Genomic DNA, 17270 nt, shown 5'->3' with positions numbered 1-17270 from the left:
TATATTAAACACAAAATTAATAGTTGGAGTTATGTAAGAAATTAACACTTAATTATACTGGGTATCATTTTCTTAAAACTCAGCTCAACTTGTTATGCAAGTTAAAACTTGAAGCACTAAAACACAGAATCAAATTTGAACACTATGCAAGCTAATCTGGTGTAATCCAAGAATACTCATTTACACCACAAAGTTGAATTTAAGCTTATTGCAAGAGAATATTAGCCTGCATACAACAGAACCAATCAGCAAAGCAATTATGGGATTAAATCTGCAGAGCAACTTTTAAAGACAAAGTCTGATTGCCAAGCCTTATGCCATTATTACATGCCAATAGAACAAAAACATTTTAAATCATACAAGGTTATCCTGACCAGGATAAAACAGAACCCCACCTGGTTTGTGTATGAACAATCAATCTACGATTGTTCCAATATATCCCAAACATCCAACTACATTAGTCCATCAACACTTCCAGCCCTATGCGCTAAGTTTTATGTCAACGAAATCAGAAGGCAGGCATTCAAGGAAGAAGATGATTCAAAGGTTGTAAAATGGGTCACAAGCTGCTAAACTGCACAAGATTTTACAAGTATAAAGCATAAGAAGATTTTGTCATGTCTAACCTTTTGCAAATGAAATTACTGTACAGATTTAACTGCTCCATACTGCTCAAAATTCCTAAAGTTCATGTATGCAAATAATCACATGCTGCTCCTTTTTTGCAATGTCCATTTTCATGATAGTATTTGCACACTCTCTGCCCTTTGAAGGGAGGCCTAGAAGAGTCTCTTTCTCTATGCCTGGAAGAGTCTCTTTCTCTAGGCCTGGGAGAGTCTCTTTCTCTACCAAATGATGACTGCTTATTCCATGGCTTACCTCCACCATAACCAGAATCTCCACCCTGAGAAGTATTCCTTTGGCTTGAGAATCTCTCTCCATTTTGGTTCTGTTCACTTCCCCATGAGCCCATGTTCACAGAAGCTGCTGCCCAGTTAGGATTTGCATTCCCAGGAGGTTGACCTTGGCCGGGTGCAACCCAAGTTTGATTAGCATTTACTGGGGTTGGCCCTTGGCCAGGTGGCATCCAAGCAGGAAATGCATTTCCTGCCGCTTGCCCCTGAACAGGAGCAACCCAACCTGGATTTGCATTTCCAGGTGCTTGCCCTTGCCCATGTGCAACCCAACCTGGGTTGGCATTTGCAGGTGGAGCCTGACCAGATGCAACCCAACCTTGATTTGAATTTGCATGTACGGGTCCTCCCCAGCCCATGTTTGAATTTCCTGGAATTGGCCCCCAACCAGTATTTTGATTTTCTGGTCCTTGTCTAGGAGTTGTAGTTTGGTTATCTGTAACACTCATACCCCATGGCACATTGGAAGCAGCAGAAGGTTGAATATTTGGTTGTGCGGGTATTGGACCTCTCCAAAGATCAGATGGCATTGTGCCTGTATTTCCTGCAATGAAGGATGAAGCAGAATTATGGACAAAAGTTTGTGTATCACCCCAGTTACCGTAACCGCTAGGCTGAGTGGACATAGAAATTGAATTATTTGGCTCTACCTCCAGGTCTCACATAATTTTCTGTAACATCAAAAGCTAATGTTAAAATTGAATGATGAAATGGTATAACAAACATTCAGAAATAGGTTAAGTTTGCAAAAGCTTGAGACAGTAAAGACCTTGTCTCTTATCGTCTGTTTCACCTTCATCCTCTTCGGATTCATAACTTGGATCCATATTTGGGTCTGCATGTATCTCTGGAATTTCTTCCAATCTGCGCTGGCGCTCCTCGGGTGACTTTAAAAGCTGCAATTTCTCTACACATTCTCTAAGCGTGAACCATATTTAAGGAATTCGGAATTCTTTAGAACTATTTCTTCATAAAAGTGGTTGTCTCCAATGGAGATATACAAGAACAAAACAAATAAAACTACACAGAGACAAGGTTTTAATCTAATTTCAATAGTTAAATTTCCCTTTCTTTCCCATTTTGAAAAAGAAAACAAAAAAAAAAAAAAAAAAAAAAGATGCTCTAGACCTTCCGCTGATGCCATGACAAATAACCCTGTCAACTCTAACTTTATGCAAAGCTCTGTTATAACCATACGTGCAAGTGATGTAGCTACATTCTCAACTTACAAAAGAGCTGTCGTCAAAAATTGAAAGAATAAACCCGTCCATTAAACAAACAATACAGGCTTATCATATAAGGTTCAGAACTCTGCATGAAAATTTTTAATCTCAAATTAGATATACAGATTATCTTCTCCTTCTGCTCAATTTAAGACCACTTTCATAGGTCACCTTGATGCTAAATAACTTTTTTTAAAATTTGATGATGTAATATACAGTATATATTAATGCACATGAAAATGATCCAAAAGCCCCGCATCACATTCAGCTTCTTCCAAGCAAGAATCTCTAATTAGATGACTGTGATTCAGCTTCTTTTTCTCAAAGCAGAGTTCTTCAACTAATCCACAGACATCTCTCTCATAAGCCGGACACCACTCTTTAAAATTTTTAAAAAAAAAAAAAGGAAAAAAACAGAGGAAAATTAAACTTCAAGGTTGTTGGCGGTCATAAAATTAGAAATTATTAAGGAATAGTTACCGAAGTGTCAAAGTGAGCAACATAAGGAGACTAATTGTCAAAGTGAGCAAATTAAGGAGACTAATTGTCAAAATTAGCTAAATACGGAAACTAATTGTCAATCAAATTAAATCGCAGCTAATCTCTCCTTACCTTTAGGAACAATTGTCAAAGTGAATTTGGTTTTAAGCTACACTTGCCTAGTATAGATGTAATTCATATATATAAATAGGCTTGTAATCTGCAGAATAGATATTGAGGAAAATATTGTTTATTTCATTTATTATCATGGTATCAGAGCCAGTATAATTTTTCCTCTCATCTTTGCTAGATTCTTTTGAGAATTTTTTGCTCTTTCTTTGACTGTCCAATTGTTTTTTTTCTATTTTCAAATCAAATTTATAAAATGGAGGGAAGTAAGTCTGAATCCATTTCTGTTAAATTCAATGGGACCAACTTTGCTCTTTGGCAATTTCAATTTCGAATCTTTGTTGAAGGGAAAGGATACTCTGGTATTCTTGATGGATCTCAAAAGGAAGAAGGTACCACAGAAGCCAAGCTACAATGGAAAACAAAAAATGCTCAGGTTATCACTTGGATTCTAAATTCTGTGGAACCTGAAATTACACTCAGTCTCCGATCATTCAAAATTGCAGCAACAATGTGGAAACATCTTCAAGGAATTTATTCTCAAGTGGATCAATCAAGGCAATTTCAACTTGAATATAAAATTGCTAATATCAACCAAGAGGATAGAGATATTCGTGGCTTTTATATTGAAATTTTAAAGCTATGGACAGAACAAGATATGATATCTTCTTGTGTTATTTCTGATACTGCATATTCAGAAATTAAGGCGAAACGCGATCGTGCACGAGTGATGCAATTCCTCATGAAACTTCGACCAGAATTTGAGAATGTCAGGGCTACGCTAATTAATCGAGGAAATTTGAGTATGGAGTCTGCTCTTGGAGATCTTGTTCGTGAAGAAACAAGGCTGAATACTCAGATTCAGCTAGACAACAAAACCAAATTCACTTTGACAATTGTTCCTAAAGGTAAGGAGAGATTAGCTGTGATTTAATTTCATTGACAATTAGTTTCCGTATTTAGCTAACTTTGACAATTAGTCTCCTTAATTTGCTCACTTTGACAATTAGTCTCCTTATGTTGCTCACTTTGACATCCCCCCTCAAATTGATAGATAACATAAGTGCCACATCTTCAAGGAATTTATTCTCAAGTGGATCAATCAAGGCAATTTCAATTTGAATATGAAATTGCTAATATCAACCAAGAGGATAGAGATATTCGTGGCTTTTATATTGAAATTTTAAAGATATGGACAGAACAAGATATGATATCTTCTTGTGTTATTTCTGATACTGCATATTCAGAAATTAAGGCGGAACGCGATCGTGCACGAGTGATGCAATTCCTCATGAAACTTCGACCAGAATTTGAGAATGTCAGGGCTACGCTAATTAATCGAGGAAATTTGAGTATGGAGTCTGCTCTTGGAGATCTTGTTCGTGAAGAAACAAGGCTGAATACTCAGATTCAGCTAGACAACAAAACCAAATTCACTTTGACAATTGTTCCTAAAGGTAAGGAGAGATTAGCTGTGATTTAATTTCATTGACAATTAGTCTCCGTATTTAGCTAACTTTGACAATTAGTCTCCTTAATTTGCTCACTTTGACAATTAGTTTCCTTATGTTGCTCACTTTGACATCCCCCTCAAATTGATAGATAACATAAGTGCCATCAGCATTGCTACAAATCCAGTTCACCACGAGCGAACTAAACATATTGAAGTTGATTGCCACTACATTCGTGATTTGGTTCGTGTCAAGTTCATTCATCTCACACATGTATTTTCTCATAACCAACTTGCTGATTTATTTACTAAACCCTGTCATCTACACGTCATTCCTATCTTGTGAGCAAATTGATGCTTGCTGAGAATCATCATCAATTTGAGGGGGGATGTCAAAGTGAGCAACATAAGGAGACTAATTGTCAAAGTGAGCAAATTAAGGAGACTAATTGTCAAAGTTAGCTAAATACGGAGGCTAATTGTCACTCGAATTAAATCACAGCTAATCTCTCCTTACCTTTAGGAACAATTGTCAAAATGAATTTGGTTTTAAGCTACACTTGCCTAGTATAGATGTAATTCATATATATAAATAGGCTTGTAATCTGCAGAATAGATATTGAGGAAAATATTGTTTATTTCATTTATTATCACGAAGTACATCTAGGATGTTATAATGATAATATAAAATAGAAGTATTGCTTACGATATAAAGAGGACAAAACGTGCAAAATTGTAATTACAAGAGAACAAAAGAGTAGTTGAGAACTAAAGGATATAAGATTTGTTTGTTATGACATTCGGAGAAGGTGGAAAAGATAAGGATCATACATTTGTGAGTGATGGAAATCAAGCAATTGTTATTTATTTATGTGTCGTCAAGTACACAACATGATCTGTGTATTTTTTTTAAAAAAAATAATCAAATTGAACCAAACCAAATATTAAAATAACTGAACTGAATTAATTGTAATGCATTGATCTGGATCAAAAAATTTGGTTTTAACTGAGTGAAGCTCACACGTATTCAGAAGAACACAAATGGTACCTGCTTGGTTTGGCTCTGATGCCCTCTCTAATTTCCTGGGTCTATCACTGAAAAGTGCAGATTGAGTTGTTTCTGTTGTCTTATCAACTGATGGATATAGAGAAATTGCGCACTGAATTGAGAGCCCAGTTGGAAGTGGCAAAGTATGATGTGATTAAATACTGCGTTGGTACCCTTGACTCAATATCTGCAGTCGGGATTGCTGTTCTCCGCATCTTGCAGTAATTTTTTGTTACTCTGGTAACTAATAGCTAAATTTCTGTAGAATTTCATTCTTTTTGGGCAACTATTTCCTGATAAAATCAAACAATATAATGTCATTATTTGATAGTAGTTTCTTTGTAAAAAGTGGCAATACGCACATAGTTAACAGTTAAGTATAGATTTGGCTTTGTGCCATCATGCAACGGCAAAAGCAATGATTCTTGTGCTTTAGGAATATTTCTGTGATTTGAAGTAACTGCATGCTATAGCCTATAGCCATCCACATGATGTTTCAGTCCATGTGTCTTTGGTCCACCATTGATGGTACATGCAAGTTTTTCCCTTTAACTGAAATATTGTCGAAACTCAGAGTTTTGAGTGGCTGTTCGTTCAGAATGATCCTACGCGTGTATATGATGTTAGAATACATCCATGTAAAATTCATTTGTCGGTTGGTCGGTAGCACGATGTCCCTTTAACTTTTAAACTTGTTTAGAATGATTAAAAATATGAGATTTGACCTCTTGAGATAATTTAGATAATTTAACTTCGTGATTTTTCATTGTATTTGTGATGTAACGCGCAAAAGAATAAATAAAAAAAAAAAAAGAAAAGCGCAATCAAAATGCCACCTTAAGAAAATTAAAATTTCATTGTACCTATCAATTTTCTTTATATGTTTATGGATATTTGGTGTTTAGATAACTATTAACAATATAGAAGAATGAGTTTTTGACATCTAACAAAACGCTCTTAAATCAATCACCAAAAAAAAAAAAAAAGTTAAAGCTTTTAGTTTGGACAAGAAGTCAAATCTCGAAGTTAAATTATCTAAATTATCTCAAGAGATCAAATCACACATTTTTAATCATTCTAAACAAGTTTAAAAGTTAAAGGGACATCGTGCTACCGACCAACCGACAAATGAATTTTACATGGATGTATTCTAACATCATATACACGCGTAGGATCATTCTGAACGAACAGCCACTCAAAACTCTGAGTTTCGACAATATTTCAGTTAAAGGGAAAAACTTGCATGTACCATCAATGGTGGACCAAAGACACATGGACTGAAACATCATGTGGATGGCTATAGGCTATAGCATGCAGTTACTTCAAATCACAGAAATATTCCTAAAGCACAAGAATCATTAATTTTGCCGTTGCATGATGGCACAAAGCCAAATCTATACTTAACTGTTAGCTATGTGCGTATTGCCACTTTTTACAAAAAAACTACTATCAAATAATGACATTATATTGTTTGATTTTATCAGGAAATAGTTGCCCAAAAAGAATGAAATTGACAGTCCTACAGAAATTTAGCTATTAGTTACCAGAGTAAAAAAAAATTACAGCAAGATGCGGAGAACAGCAATCCCGACTGCAGATATTGAGACAAGGGTACCAACGCAGTATTTAATCACATCATACTTTGCTGCTTCCAACTGGGCTCTCAATTCACTGCGCTATTTCTCTATGTCACCCCGCAGTTTTTCAGTTTCACGTTGCAACACAGAAACATGATTCTCCTGCATTATAGATAATTCAGTAATAATTTATACAATAAGGCCCACAGTTTCAAGGATTTCTCGAAATGGACATGCAAGAAAAGTTTTTTGTTTGCTTTTAAATATACTTAAATTGAGAAACAGAGGAAAATATGCATGAAATGGATAAAATCATGCATGAATTAAAACTACTTCAGCTTCAAATGGCATTCAACATAAAATATGGCATGCTATAATGTTGCAACATAAGGACGTCATTTTCAATTCTAGAACCAATCTCATGTTTTAGAACAGAAGAGGATCTGAAATAATAAAGATCACCTAATAGGAAGGGTGGAATCACAAATAATGTCAAAGAGACAATCCAATCTATGCTGCCAAAATATCACCTTCAATATAATAACCCAACTTTGCACTATGTTCAATGAGTTTAGAGGGAGAGGTGCAAATTGGGGAAGTAATCAAGTACACAAAACCAAAGCTCAAAGTTGGATGTTCAGAAGACTTCGTATTTGATCATGTTATGTGTTTGTTTAGCAGACATTTTCTAGTTCAATATTATTTTTGCTTCAGATCACAAGAAAGAGCTAGAAATATTCCAGTAGTTTATTGCAAATCTTCCAGTAGTTCGATATTAATTTTTCATGTGTTGAAGGCACATTGCTCTGTTATCATAATCTCATCTCACAACTGTAATGCAATCTTTGGTAATATCCATTAGTTGATAAGACCGCAGAAACAACTCAATCTGCACTTTTCAGTGATAGACCCAGGAAATTAGAGAGGGCATCAGAGCCAAACCAAGCAGGTACCATTTGTGTTCTTCTGAATACGTGTGAGCATCACTCGGTTAAAACCAAATTTTCTGATCCAGATCAATGCATTACAGTTAATTCAGTTCAGTTATTTTAATATTTGGATTGGTTCGCTTTGAATTTTTTTTTTTTTTTTTTTAAAAAAAATCAGTTTTCAGCTCGGTTTTAAAATCCAGCTGATAGTTTTGGATGCAATGGACATCACAGAAATTTTCATATGAAATCAATGTCACAGTTTTTTAAAAAACTGGAATAGCTAGACACAATGTTTTATGGGACCTGAAATCACTACTTGATGAAATGTAAGTGCCAGACAGAGAATATCATACCTTAAGGTGTGCATACCAAAATTTAATACAAATTCCAAAACTAAGATAAATGGTCATATATAGGCCACAAGTAGAATGTAACAGTTTCTGCAAGGAAAAGTAATTTTCAAGATCTTAACCATCCCTAGTCTACATAGCCTCTTAGTAGCTGACACACTAGAATGCCCACAAAGTTGTGAAAGAATTCAATTTAAGGCTGAAAACTATCAGCCTTTTATTTTCGTAATTTGCAAACTTACGCAGACAAGTTGAAGCAAAACCACCACTTCACATTGGCAAGTGATCCGATTAGACTTCAGCAACCATGGCAAAGTCCAATCTCAACAGAATGTTGGCATCTAAAAGAAAACCCCGTTTTTATAAATATTCATGTGTTGTTTGAGGCCTTAGGTTTAACTGTCATGCAACAGGCAACATATGCTTCTAGCCAAAGCAAGATATGGGACAGCAGCCATCTATTTCCAACCAAGCATAACAAACCATCTTCAACTTTCTAGTCCGCCACCAATAGAACTATACTTGGCAAGTAAGTTAACTACTACATAATCATGTTCTCCATCCAATGCTAGGATGATAGTGACAGAGAAACACCAAGCAACACCTTGAGCTTTGTATGTCAAATAAAAACTAAGCAAACAATGGAAAAGAAGGGATTCATCTCTATTCCTCTCTAATTTGTGGACAGTTCAAAATAGAAAGACACGTTCATTCATAACTTCATGAGTAAGGAGATCTTTCGGGATCAAGAAATAGCGCAAACTCACTCAAATGTGGCTTAGGCATACATCAATTACCATTTGTGATTTGCCAAGTATTGAAGTGTTAAGATTCCACGGACTTCCAAAAGCATGTCAATTGGGAAAAAAGTGTTAATAAGTCTACCATTTCAGGGTTGTACCATGGAAATCAATTCTAAGCATGAGTAGCCAAACAACCTAGAGAAGAAAAATGAAGGACAAAGGATTTGGAATACCAAGGAGCACATGTTTTTAAGTTGTAGCATAACAAGGTGAAAGGGAGATTGCAACCTCAAAAAAGAAAATATTAATAAACACCTGATATATATTTCCCTTATGGCAATATCTGAATTCCTTCTAAAGATGATTTTTAGACCTAAAATGAAGTTCCAATTTAACATACGTAATCTACATTGAAGTCCGAAAATATTAATAAACAACTGATATATATTTCCCTTATGGCAATATTAATAAACAACTGATATATATTTCCCTTATGGCAATATCTGAATTCCTTCTAAAGATGATTTTTAGACCTAAAATGAAGTTCCAATTTAACATACGTAATCTACATTGAAGTCCGAAAATTTGTGATTCAGACCAATCAATCACAAGTTTTAAAGAGATTTCAACTATAAATACTCTGTAATGGTAATTCAACATGATCTCCAACACTAGTAATAATCTAAACGAAAATAACCTAACATAGAAATCTAAAATCACTACATGCACAGTAATCTGAGGAAGAAATCAAAGTACCTGTGAACTTTTCATATAAGACTGGAACTCTGCCAACTTTGCTGCTTGTTCCATCACACTCTACAGAGTTAAAAACACATACAAACACAAACTATTGATTTCACAATAACAAAATCAAATAGCTTTCATGGAAAACCTAAACATAAAATCTATACAAAAAAAAAAAAATCGAGTTCCTTACCTTCTGCATTTCTTCCTTGGAAACAAAAGAATGCGCCACATTCTACAGGCTATCATTTAACACTTCAGTGATAGCAGCGGTTATGGCCTCTGCCTGCTTCGATGGCAGAACTTGCGCTTCCATACCCCTCACCTTTCCCAATTGAGCCAAAAGAAAAAAAAGCAAAGAACAATTACTTCAAACTTCTTGATTTCTGCTTCTACGGATTGATTGTGCTTATTTGATTGGTAATCCATATTTTGTGCGGGATTTAAGCTATGGCTATGTGTAAGCGCGTTGTTCAAATGAGGGACAGATTTGGCAGTTTATTTCACCAAGTTACGATCGATCAATTCATTTTCAGTCGAGTACAGACATTTATCCCAACTCGTTAAACGTAATCCCGCACAAAATATCGATTCTCTTACTCGACTCTGTTAGAAACAGAATTAGAAAATGAATTGATGACCGTAACTCGATGAAATAAACTGCCAAATCTTTTCTTTTCTAATATTTTCTTTTTCCATTGTATTGTATGTGAGTGTCTGCAATGACTTTATTTATATATAATATTTTGTGTGTTTGAGATTTCTGAGAGTGAAAGATAGAACAGGTTCTTGAAAACCCCCAACCTATATCCCTGTAGTTATAACCCTACAAGAGCTGGTCTTTTTTGTCTTTCTGGCCCTCCATTCTCTATCCCACTGCCACAATCCTCTACATTCATCCCCACCTTTCACTCTCTTCTTTCCCATTTTTTTTTATAATTCTAGAAATTAAATTATTTGTATTATTACTGTAAATATATAGTCTAATATCTGTTCATGTAGAATATAAAAAATAAGAATTACACTGTTTAAGTATTTTGATATCAAAAGAGAACAAAATCAATTGTACTATTGATGAATGGACTAATGAGTGGGTAGTTACTGGGTAGATAAAAAAGACAAAAAAGAAAAAAATTGAAGCATGCAAATTATGCGGTTGCTTGCCCACAACGCTTAGGGATATTTCTTTACGCTTGCGTTCCTTGTGGAGATAGATAATAGAGACTATCGAGACTCTGGTCAAATTTAGGCCGTTGTTGAAAGTAAGGAATAAAAGAAAAATCATTTAATATGAGAATTAATTTTCAAGTGTGACTAAAAAAAAAAAGTCACTTAAATTAAATTACTCATAAACTGCTCAATTTTGACTAGTCAAATTCAACTTAATTTGATTGGACTTGCGAAAATAGATCTCAAGGAGTTCAAAATATGGAGTCACAACTATCCAAAAGGATTTCTTCAAGTAGGGTTCACAATATTTGATTTGAATGATTTTTAAATTTAATTATATATTTAAATTTTTATATAACTAACATTTATTAATAGAACTCAAATGCTCATTCAAAGTTTCAAACTTCATTTCAAGTACTTACTAATGGATTAAGGCAGCAGATTTATGTTAGTGTGGCTATTCTTAAGGAGTTAATATTGTTAGTGATGTTAGTATACTATTGTACTTAATTGACTATACTGTTGTAAGATAGCTGCAAATAACTATCAATTAGGAGACAATTTAGGCATCAATTAGGGAGCTAATTAAGGCTGTAAATGTCAAATTAGGGGACAAATTAGGCATCAATTAGGAAGCCAATTAAGGCTGTAATTGGCAGCCATAATTAGGAGACAATGGGCATCAATTAGGGCTGTAATTTAGGAATTTATACCCAAATTTGTGAATACTTCAGCCTATTTAAACCCAACCAGGTTGGGAGAATGAACAAGCAAATTTCTATCAAAATTCTATTGAAATACAGCAAATTTGTCATGGTATCAGAGCCTAGTTAGGCAATTTTAGAGCTGTTTTTTTATGAGTTTCAGCTTTGTTTTTTGAAGAACAAAGTGCAGATTCTGCTGTCTCTAATTCTGCAGTTTCTGTTTCTGCTTTCTTTGTTTAGTTCATATCTTGATGAACTCTCGGTCATAGAAATTCTGAATTTCTATTTGGAGGTTCTCTTCGTTTGGAAGAGATTTTGGTGGACATATTTCTATCCTGCAACTTTCTGCTTGTAGGATTTTCATCTTGGTGGGTTTGCTGCTTCTTCTCATAGACCAGTTCCTAGTTTTGTTATTGCTACTTTTGCATTTCTGGTCTCCTTGTGCTATTTGAGATGGCAACTTCAAATGCAGTTGAGAGTTTTCATGTTCGTTTCACCGGAAAAAATTACTCTTCATGGGAATTTCAGTTTCAACTCTTTGTTACAGGAAAAGAACTATTGGGCCATATAGATGGAAGTGATCCAGCTCCTAAAGATGCTAAGGAGTTGCTTCATTGGAAAGTTAGAGATGCAAGAGTAATGACATGGATTCTAGGGTCAGTTGACCCTCTTATTGCTTCTAATCTGAGGTCTTCTAAAACTGCAAAAGCCATGTGGGATTACTTAAAAAAGATCTACCATCAAGACAATGCTGCAAGACGTTTTCAATTGGAGAGTGATATTGCTAATTATTCCCAAGGAAATCTCTCCATTCAGGAATATTATTCTGGTTTTCAGAATTTATGGACTGAGTTTACCGACACTATTTATGCTAAAGTGCCTGCAGAATCTCTCTCTATACTTCAAGAAATTCATGAGCAAAGCAAAAGAGATCAATTCTTAATGAAGTTGAGGTCTGAATTTGAGACACTTCGCTCAAATTTAATGAGTCGTGTTCCTTCACCTTCTTTAGATATTTGTTTTGGTGAATTACTTCGCGAAGAACAACGTCTTCTCATTCAAAACTCTCTCCAACAAGAAAATACTGTCAAGGTTGCTTTTGCTGCCCAAGGAAGAGGAAAGGGTCGGGACATGAGTAGAATTCAATGTTATAACTGCAAAAATTATGGCCATATTGCTGCCAATTGTGCAAAGAAGTTTTGCAATTATTGCAAACAGTCAGGACATGTCATAAAGGAGTGTCCAACACGGCCTCAAAACCGAAAAACGAATGCTGCCCCAATTGCACCAAATAATCTCACTCATTTTGCTGCTCCAACAGTTTCTACAACTCCCTCTTCAGCTGCTGAACCTGTGATTCTTACTCCAGAAATGGTGCAACAAATGATTATTTCAGCCTTCTCCTCCTTAGGACTACAAGGTAAGAATACCTTCACCTCTCAACTTTGGCTTGTTGATTCTGCTGCCTCAAATCATATGACAAACACATCTAGCATGCTTACCAATGTTCGCAAATATCATGGTTCAACTGAAATTCAGATTGCAAATGGTAGTACAATACCTATTACTGAGATTGGAGATCTTAGACCATATTTCAACGATGTTTTTATATCTCCAAAGCTCTCAACTAAGCTTCTTTCGGTTGGTCAGTTAGTAGATAACAATTATGATGTGCATTTCTCTCGTAATGGTTGTCTTATGCAGGATCAGGCATCGGGGACAGTAATCGCGAAGGGGCCTAAAGTTGGGAGACTATTTCCATTACTATTTTCCATTCCTCGTATATCTTCATTTTGTACTACAATTATTAGTCAGAGTGAACTATGGCATAGACGTTTAGGTCATCCTAATCCTGTTATTTTGTCTCATTTATCAAATTCTGGTTTCTTGGGCAATAAAGAACTCCTTGCTAAGGTTCCTTTCGATTGTTCCACATGTAGACTTGGTAAAAGCAAAACTCTTCCTTTTCCTTCTAATGGTAGTCGTGTTATCCAATGTTTTGATATAATTCATAGTGATGTCTGGGGCATTACGCCCGTTATTTCTCATGCTCAATACAAGTACTTTGTGACATTTATTGATGATTACAGTAGATATACATGGGTATACTTCCTTCATTCTAAATCTGATGTATATTCTGTTTTCAAGACTTTTTTGGCCTATGTTAAGACTCAGTTTTCTACTTGTATTAAAATATTACGATCTGATTCTGGGGGAGAATATATGTCTCATGAATTTCAGAATTTTCTTCGTGAGCAAGGGATTCTCTCACAACGTTCTTGTCCTTATACACCACAACAAAATGGAGTTGCTGAGCGTAAAAATCGTCATATGTTGGATGTAACCCGAACTTTGTTAATTGAATCTTCAGTTCCATCTAAGTTTTGGGTTGAAGCCTTATCTACTGCAACTTATCTAATTAATAGAATGCCTTCTCAGGTATTAAATCTTGACTCCCCATATTTTCGTCTGTATCATCAATATCCTAATTATCATGATTTACACACATTTGGTTGTGTTTGTTTTGTTCATCTACCTTCTCATGAACGTCATAAACTTTCAGCTCAATCAGTTAAATGTGCATTTATGGGTTATAATTCTTCTCAAAAGGGTTTTGTTTGCTATGATTCCACTTCTAACAAATTTCGTGTTTCTCGAAATGTTATTTTCTTTGAGCATCAATATTTCTTTCCTTATCTTGCTAAGTCTTCTTCTACTTCTCCCATTCTTCCAATTTTTGAGGATTTACCAATTGTTCCTAATCGGTTTAAGCCTGGATTTGTGTACGAAAGACGTCAACCAACGGTGCCTCTTCCTGAGACTGATCCCTCATCTATGTCTGATTCTTCTGAAACTACTCTGTGTCGATCTACCAGAGTATCTCGACCTCCAAGACGGTATGGTTTTTCTAATAATCCTGCTGGATATTCTGCAACTTTATCTGATATTTCTATTCCGTCTTGTTACTCACAAGCCTCCAAGAAAGAATGTTGGCAAAAAGCCATGCAGGACGAACTTCAAGCTCTTCACGACAATCATACATGGGAAATTCTTCCTTGCCCTCCAAATGTTAAGCCCATTGGATGTAAATGGGTTTATTCAGTCAAGCTTCGTTCTGATGGAACTTTGGATCGATATAAAGCTCGACTGGTTGCTCTTGGCAATAAGCAAAAGTACGGAGTGGACTATGAGGAGACCTTTGCTCCAGTTGCAAAAATGACTACCGTCCGTACTATTATTGCAGTTGCTGCTTCTCAGGGTTGGCCTCTTCATCAAATGGATGTCAAAAATGTTTTTCTTCATGGTGATCTTAAAGAAGATATTTATATGACACTTCCTCTGGGTTTGACTTCCTCATCTTCAACACATGTGTGTAAGTTAAAAAGGTCTTTGTATGGCCTAAAACAAGCTCCACGTGCCTGGTTTGACAAGTTTCGGTCTACCTTACTTCAGTTTTCCTTTGTGCAAAGTAAATATGACTCCTCTTTGTTCCTTCATAAGAGTTCTGCTGGTTTTGTTCTACTCCTTGTTTATGTAGATGATATTATTATCACTGGCACTAACACATCAACGATCCTCCATCTTCAACAATCTCTTCAAACTTCTTTTAATATGAAGGATCTTGGTCCACTTACATATTTCTTAGGGCTGAAAGTTTACTATGATTGTTCTGGAATATTTTTACATCAACAAAAATATACTAAAGATTTGATTACTTTAGCAGGCCTTCAAGATTCATCCCCAGTTGATACTCCTTTGGAATTAAACGTCAAGTACCATAGTCAAAACGGAGATCTTCTTCCTGATCCATCTCTTTATCGGCAATTAGTTGGCAGTTTGAATTATCTGACTATTACAAGGCCCGATATTTCTTTTGCAGTTCAGCAAGTCAGTCAATTCATGAGTACTCCGCGTCACTTACATCTAGTGGCAGTTCGTCGAATCATTCGCTATCTTCTTGGCACATCTTCTCGGGGTTTATTCTTTCCTACTGGCTCTCCCGTACGCCTTGTTGCTTATAGTGATGCTGATTGGGCCGGTTGTCCAGACACTCGACGCTCTATAACTGGTTGGTGTATGTTTCTTGGCGATTCTTTGATATCTTGGAAAAGTAAGAAACAAGACCGTGTTTCAAAATCTTCTACTGAGTCTGAATATCGGGCTATATCCGCTGCTTGCTCAGAGATTGTTTGGTTACGTGGGTTACTTGCTGAAATTGGATTTCCTCAGCCTCATTCTACTCCTCTGCATGCTGACAACACTAGTGCCATACAAATTACTACAAATCCAGTTTTTCATGAACGTACCAAACATATCGAAGTCGATTATCATTCTATTCGAGAGGCCGTCGATACATGTGTCATTTCTCTTCCACATGTCTCCACTGCTCTTCAAATTGCTGATGTATTCACAAAATCTTTGACACGACAGCGTCATCAATTTCTCGTTGGCAAATTGATGCTTCTTGATCGTCCAGCATCAATTTGAGGGGGGATGTTAGTGATGTTAGTATACTATTATACTTAATTGACTATACTGTTGTAAGATAGCTGTAAATAACTATCAATTAGGAGACAATTTAGGCATCAATTAGGGAGCTAATTAAGGCTGTAAATGTCAAATTAGGAGACAAATTAGGCATCAATTAGGAAGCCAATTAAGGCTGTAATTGGCAGCCATAATTAGGAGACAATGGGCATCAATTAGGGCTGTAATTTAGGAATTTATACCCAAATTTGTGGATACTTCAGCCTATTTAAACCCAACCAGGTTGGGAGAATGAACAAGCAAATTTCTATTAAAATTCTATTGAAATACAACAAATTTGTCAAATATCTGATTGGGTTTAACTAAAAAAAAAACATTATTAAATAATTTTATTTATTTTTTAAACCGAATTTGAATATTTTAAATATCCATATGAGCTTAAAAATTAAAATTTTAATTGAAATTAAATTAAATTTCGAGCCTTAGTTTGTCTTACAAAATCGAATTAACCTTATTAGCAAATGGCGCAAATTCCCTAGTGCACAATTGACAATTTGAATCCGTAGGCAAAAAGTCTAAAATATCAATTAATACACGAACCTTTCAAGGAAGAGAAAAAAGAAAAAGCATGCCATTGTTTTTTTTTTTCTTTTTTCTTTTTTCCGAGGGAAAAAAGATGCCAATGTTGTTACATCTATAAATTTTTTTTCAAATTATTCTCTTTTATATTAAACACAAAATTAATAGTTGGAGTCATGTAAGAAATTAACACTTAATTATACTGGGTATCATTTTCTTAAAACTCAGCTCAACTTGTTATATATATTGTTAATAGTTAGATGTCAAAAACTGATTCTTCTATATTGTTAATAGTTATCTAAACACCAAATATCCATAAACATGTAAAGAAAATTGATAGGTACAATGAAATTTTAATTTTCTTAAGGTGGCATTTTGATTGCGCTTTTCTTTTTCCTTTTTTTTTTTTTCAAGTTACATCACAAATACAACGAAAATTCGCAAAGTTAAATTATCTCAAGAGGTCGAATATCGCATTTTTAATCATTTTAAATAAGTTTAAAAGTTAAATTAGTAAAAAATGTGAAATCTACCCTTCTTAATCCTTCTAAACAAATTTACATGTCAAATAGGCCTATATTCCTGCATTTTTCAATGCAAACTAATCCAAAATGGTTTTCACATGTTTTAATCATTTGATATGTGTTCAATAGTTTAAAGATTTCACATTTTCAATTGTACAAAATTGATTATATACTTTAAAAAGAGTAAAAACTATTAAAACCGATGAATTCCAATC

At 35.0% G+C, this 17270-nt stretch overlaps 1 protein-coding gene across 8 annotated transcripts; it reads right to left on the bottom strand.

Annotated features, from left to right (window-relative positions):
• Positions 1 to 299: 299 nt before the first annotated feature.
• LOC149499283 (uncharacterized) lies at positions 300 to 10317 on the bottom strand. 8 transcript variants are annotated; one of them, XM_089719952.1, is made up of 6 exons: positions 9784 to 10296; positions 9603 to 9662; positions 5245 to 6983; positions 1684 to 1832; positions 1565 to 1585; positions 300 to 1458 (listed from the first exon to the last, which is right to left on the bottom strand). In XM_089719952.1, the coding sequence occupies exons 4-6, from the start codon at positions 1739 to 1741 to the stop codon at positions 689 to 691; spliced, it is 849 nt and encodes a 282-aa protein (XP_089576078.1). In that variant the 5' UTR covers positions 1742 to 1832; positions 5245 to 6983; positions 9603 to 9662; positions 9784 to 10296; the 3' UTR covers positions 300 to 688. The 8 variants fall into 8 exon arrangements, with proteins under 8 accessions (XP_089576078.1, XP_089576079.1, XP_089576084.1 ...); XM_089719953.1 differs by having other exon boundaries at positions 1684 to 1821; XM_089719958.1 differs by having other exon boundaries at positions 1684 to 1810.
• Positions 10318 to 17270: the final 6953 nt, after the last annotated feature.

This window comes from Jatropha curcas, chromosome 1 (genome assembly GCF_041381405.1).
Source record: "Jatropha curcas cultivar XTBG-Jc1 chromosome 1, XTBG_Jcur_1.0, whole genome shotgun sequence".
Classification (NCBI taxonomy): Eukaryota; Viridiplantae; Streptophyta; class Magnoliopsida; order Malpighiales; family Euphorbiaceae; genus Jatropha; species Jatropha curcas.
This window is presented reverse-complemented; position numbering and strand designations above follow the sequence as displayed.

Bases quoted from the DNA above. Each gene is read 5' to 3' on its own strand.
- LOC149499283 (XM_089719937.1), bottom strand. The intron at 1,811-9,602 runs GTACTTTGATTT...GAGAAATTGCAG, and splicing joins CTTATATGAAAAGTTCACAG to CTTTTAAAGTCACCCGAGGA. The intron at 1,586-1,683 runs GTCTTTACTGTC...TTGATGTTACAG, and splicing joins AACAGACGATAAGAGACAAG to AAAATTATGTGAGACCTGGA.